Source organism: Chanos chanos, chromosome 14 (genome assembly GCF_902362185.1).
Source record: "Chanos chanos chromosome 14, fChaCha1.1, whole genome shotgun sequence".
Lineage (NCBI taxonomy): Eukaryota > Metazoa > Chordata > Actinopteri > Gonorynchiformes > Chanidae > Chanos > Chanos chanos.
In genome coordinates, this window is record NC_044508.1 from 3,522,496 (window position 1) to 3,527,184 (window position 4,689).

At 44.3% G+C, this 4,689-nt stretch overlaps 1 protein-coding gene across 1 annotated transcript; it reads left to right on the forward strand.

The window, feature by feature from the left end:
- The first annotated feature begins 1,231 nt into the window (after window positions 1-1,231).
- LOC115827829 (piggyBac transposable element-derived protein 4-like) lies at window positions 1,232-3,228 on the forward strand. Its single transcript, XM_030791736.1, has 2 exons — window positions 1,232-1,404; window positions 1,623-3,228. The coding sequence occupies exons 1-2, from the start codon at window positions 1,232-1,234 to the stop codon at window positions 3,226-3,228; spliced, it is 1,779 nt and encodes a 592-aa protein (XP_030647596.1).
- Window positions 3,229-4,689: the final 1,461 nt, after the last annotated feature.

Sequence of the window (4,689 nt, forward strand, 5' to 3'; positions counted from 1 at the left end):
ATGAATTCTGTTTAGATATTAAGGACAGGGACAGCTTTCAGTGCGCGGGAACGCAATTTCATCCACAGACCACACACAGAGTCTGCGAAACAGAGATAAACTCAAGACGAGACATAATCACGCGGTACAATAAGTGGACACTTTACTCCTCAGAATCCGTGCCCCCTCTATCCTTCTCAACCACCTCCCACATATATCTACAGGCTAGCCGGGGCTCCCAGTGTGGAGCTGAAAACTGATGTGTACAGGGAGGTGTGAAAACTGATTTAGAGTGAAGGGTGGAGGGAGCAGCAGCGCGGAGAGAAAATGTTCGTATTCCCAGAGGCTTCTCGTCCCCCTTTTTTCTAGCGATGGTTGTAAGAATAAGGCATGTATATCCCAAGTGGTAAAAAACGTCACACGACTCATACCATTATCAGGACATCGTCTGTGCCCATTTTAGAGCCTCAAATGGCCTATTGATGAGGTAGGTGTCAACACACCTGTAATAGTTCCCCGCCCCACTGTCAAAGGTAATAGCCCATCAGTCTGGAATGTCATTGTGCCCCTCTCTGCGACCCCCCCCCCAAACACCCACCCACCCTTCAGTTTGGAAAGTCAGTGTGAATTCAGAAAAAAAGAGACAATAAAGGTCTTTTTACAGTTTATAAAAATGCTTTGTTCAAACCCAAACATGCGATGGACAAAATTGTGACGAAATGAAAGTGCAATCACATTATGTTACTGAAATAATACAAAATAAGAAATGAATAAAATAACAATGAAATGTCAGTTCTCCTGATCAGGATGCCAAGCTTCAAAACAGTTTCTGTCTGGCTGAAGGCAAGGGTAGACACGGGTCGCCAGTGCCGCTGGCGACTTAAAACAGAAATTTCGCCAAACCGCTTCGAAAACTCTGCTAGGTTTTGTCCAAGAAACATAAAAAAAATCCTCCGAATCCCTCGATAATCTACTTTAAAATGTATATAGTTACAATAAAAATTTATTTTGTAGAACTATGAGAGGGGGATAAAAAGAATATCATGCACATTTCAGTGTCTGAGGCAGAAATTAGCTCTTGATGGCCCACCCATTAGCAAATAGAGCTATTCATACGATAACGGTATGGTAATTCGGCAGTCGTTATTGGGTCATTATACGAGGCAGGAAAACGTGTGAAAACGCCCAATTTGACTCCTATAAAGGAGAGCCCACCTTTGGATTGTTATTACACTGACCGAGGAGCAACACGATGGCACACTCGCGCATCTCTGCTGCTGACGCCTTGCGACAGATCCAGGAGAACCTTGCCCTGGAGAGCGACGACGACTGCAACTTCTCCTCGGATGAAAGCGGTGAGGATAGTGAGGAAGAACGTTGCCACTTTGAGCTTCGACTCGATCCCGCTGAAGATGTTTGTGATGAGTAAGTGAAGTTAATTTCGTTTGACTAGCTTTTGTAATGGACAGTGTGATGTTGATTATCTTATAGGCTAGGTAGCTGGATAGCATATTTCAGCAGTGCGACTGGTGCCGAGTTGTTGCTGTAATGTGTAATGGCGAATTCTGTGTTTTAATTTGTAAATAGTTGCACATTCTACGAAAGGGCAACCGCTCACATTTTTTTCTTTTATTATTTTACAGAAACGAGGAGAACATTCCACCTCCAAGGAAGAAAGCACGGTGTCAGCCCAGCCAGCAACAGCTGTCATGGAAGACAGAAAGTGATGGCGATGCCTCTCCACCACCGCTGCGGTTTCTTCCTGCGAGGGAGCCTGGTGTGCAGCTGAGCACAGGGGACAGCCACACTCCTCTGGACCTCTTCAAGTTGTTCTTTTCGGAGGAGGCTGTGGAAACCCTCTGCCGGAATACCAACAAACAAGCTGCCAGGAGTGTAGCCGGAGGTGCAAAGTACAGGTGGATGGATGTTGGAGTCGTTGAATTTTACAGATACATTGGACTGATATTCTACATGGCCATGGTCAAACGGGATCGCATTGCCGACTACTGGCGGACAAACTCCGTCTTCTCCCTCCTTTTCCCATCACGAGTGATGTCAAGGGACAGATACCGGACCATATCCTGGAATGTACACATGAGTGACCCAGATGAGGACAGAATCAATGATGCCAAGAGGGGAACCTCAGAGCATGACAGACTGTTCCGAGTCAAACCCCTCATGTGCACGATTCAGAGTGCCTGTAAGGCATTCTATCATCCCCGTAGGAATCTTGCTGTGGTTGAACGTATGGTGCCTTACAAAGGACATTCTGGCATGGCACGGTGCACGAGGGACGAGCCAACCAAGTGGGGTTTCAAGTCGTTTGTGCTCACGGACTCCAGCAATGGGTACACTGTGGACTTTTCTGTATACACTGGAAAAAACGACTTCCCCACAGGCCAGGGGCTGTCTTATGACTCTGTCATGTCACTGATTGACAGAATGCATTTGGGGTCTGGGTACCATGTGTACATGGACAGTTTCTATGCAAGCCCAAAGCTTTTTAAGGACTTATTTGCTTGTAAGTTTGGTGCTTGTGGAACATACAGAGAGTCCAGAAAGGACTGTCCACGCAGTTCCGTCAATGCGCTGACAGAGAAGTCTCCTAGAGGAACGTACCGCTGGATAAGGGACGGTCCTCTCCTCTTTGTGAAGTGGATGGACACACAAGAGGTGTCTGTCTGCTCCACCATCCATACAGCCTACACTGGGGATGCAGTACAGAGGAGAGTGAGATCCAAACAGGGTGTCTGGAGCACAGAGTCATTTCCATGTCCATCACCAGTGATGGAATACAACAAGCTCATGGGAGGCGTTGATTTGTCTGACCGTGTGATCCAGTATCACACATCCCGGCACAGAACCATGAAGTGGTACAGGAAACTCTTCCATGGCTTCTTGGACATCGCTGCGACCAATGCCTATGTTCTCCACAAAGAACTCATGCAACAGGACAGCATGACCCACAAGGCTTTCATGGAGGAGCTCACTGTGCAGCTGTGCGGTGTGACACTGGAGACACAGAAGACGCCCGTAGAGAAGGCCAGCGGTATTCATCTACCAGTTCCCGGGGCTGAGCTTGTCACGGACAGCAGGACGAGGGCTTCCGCCGGCCGCAGGACCTGTGCGTATTGCAGGGAGCATAGGGGGAAAAACACAAAAACGCCTTGGAAGTGCAAAGCATGTGGTGTCTACCTTTGTCTTCAGCCAGACAGGAACTGTTTTGAAGCTTGGCATCAAAAGGACTGACAGCCCATTCTTCTTTGATTCATTTATTTTGTCGTTATTCCAGGAACACGATGTGATTGCACTTTCTTTTCATCAATTTTGTCCATTGCATGTTTGGGTTTGAACATAGCATTTTTAATAAACTGTAAAAAGACCTTTATTGTCTCTTCTTTTCTGATTCAGAATTCATACTGTCTTTCAAAACTGGTGTGTGTGGTGGTGGGGGAGGGGGGCAGAGAGGGGCACAATGACATTCCAGACTGATGGGCAGGGGGTGGGGAACTATTACAGGTGTGTTGACACTCCAATACTTTAGTAACACTTTAGTAGTCAGACCACATGAAAATTCTGAATGCTAATCACCTATGTGTAGCCAGCACCTATGTTTACAAGGTTCAGAGCTCTTGGCCAGAAATGTGTTTTTTACAATATGTCAGCACCTCTGAAAGTTGATTTAAACAAAAAATAGATGAAAGAAATTCTTACTGCTCTCAGATTATTGGTGCTGAGTTTGTGCTGAATATAAGCATATGTAGCACTTCGAGTGGTTATTTATTTTAAAAGACCATAATGCTTTGTAAAATAATGAAAATAATTATTAAAAATTATTAGAAATGATAAAAATATTATTGTAGTTTAAATCCTATATCATACAGCTGTCGAGCTGAAGGAAATTCAATAAACAATTATTATTATGCACAAACATGTCAGCACTGTGCGTAAGTGTTCTCTTGAGTGTGCTGTAGATTCTGTTCTTATACCCAAGAACAATGCCCAAACAAGAAAACACTGGTGAATGTCACAATCTTCGTGAAAACTGCGTAAGTGAAGAAATGTCTTCTTAAGAATGGTCGGTGAATGAGGCCCAATATTTTTTTAGGCAGGTGAAATATCTAGAAATGTCAAGGCATGTCAGACTACCTCAAAAGTGGCTGAGAGGCCTTAGGGTTAACATCAAATAAAATATGACAGTAAACTGAAGGCAACTTAAGACGTACTCTATCTGTTCTGTTGTGACTGAGTAGATAAATGACTGTTGTCATGACGATTACCATTAGCTATTACACACATTTGCCCGCTCCAGATGAGCTCATCCGAAACTAAAAGGGAACGTAGAATTCAGTAAATAAACAAGCAAATAAAAATAAATGAAATAAAGGATTCATATAAGTAAGAAACAAACAAGACCAAGGCGGAGCGTTTTGCACTCTGCAGAAAAAACAGTAACTGTCTTCGTGACGGTCGGAGTCATCAACGCAGGGAAACTAGCAATCAGACACAGACAGGAGGAACACATCACACACACTCACAACAGCAACAGTATATATGAAAGTGTGACAGTGGAATGCCATGTATGTGATAAAGCATGAATGAGGCTGACATAGTAAACGCTGGAGTTACCAGTCTGCACAATGCACCTGGCTTGTTCAAGGTTTTTTTTTTTGTTTTTGTTTGTTTGTTTATTTTTTTCTAGTCTTACCA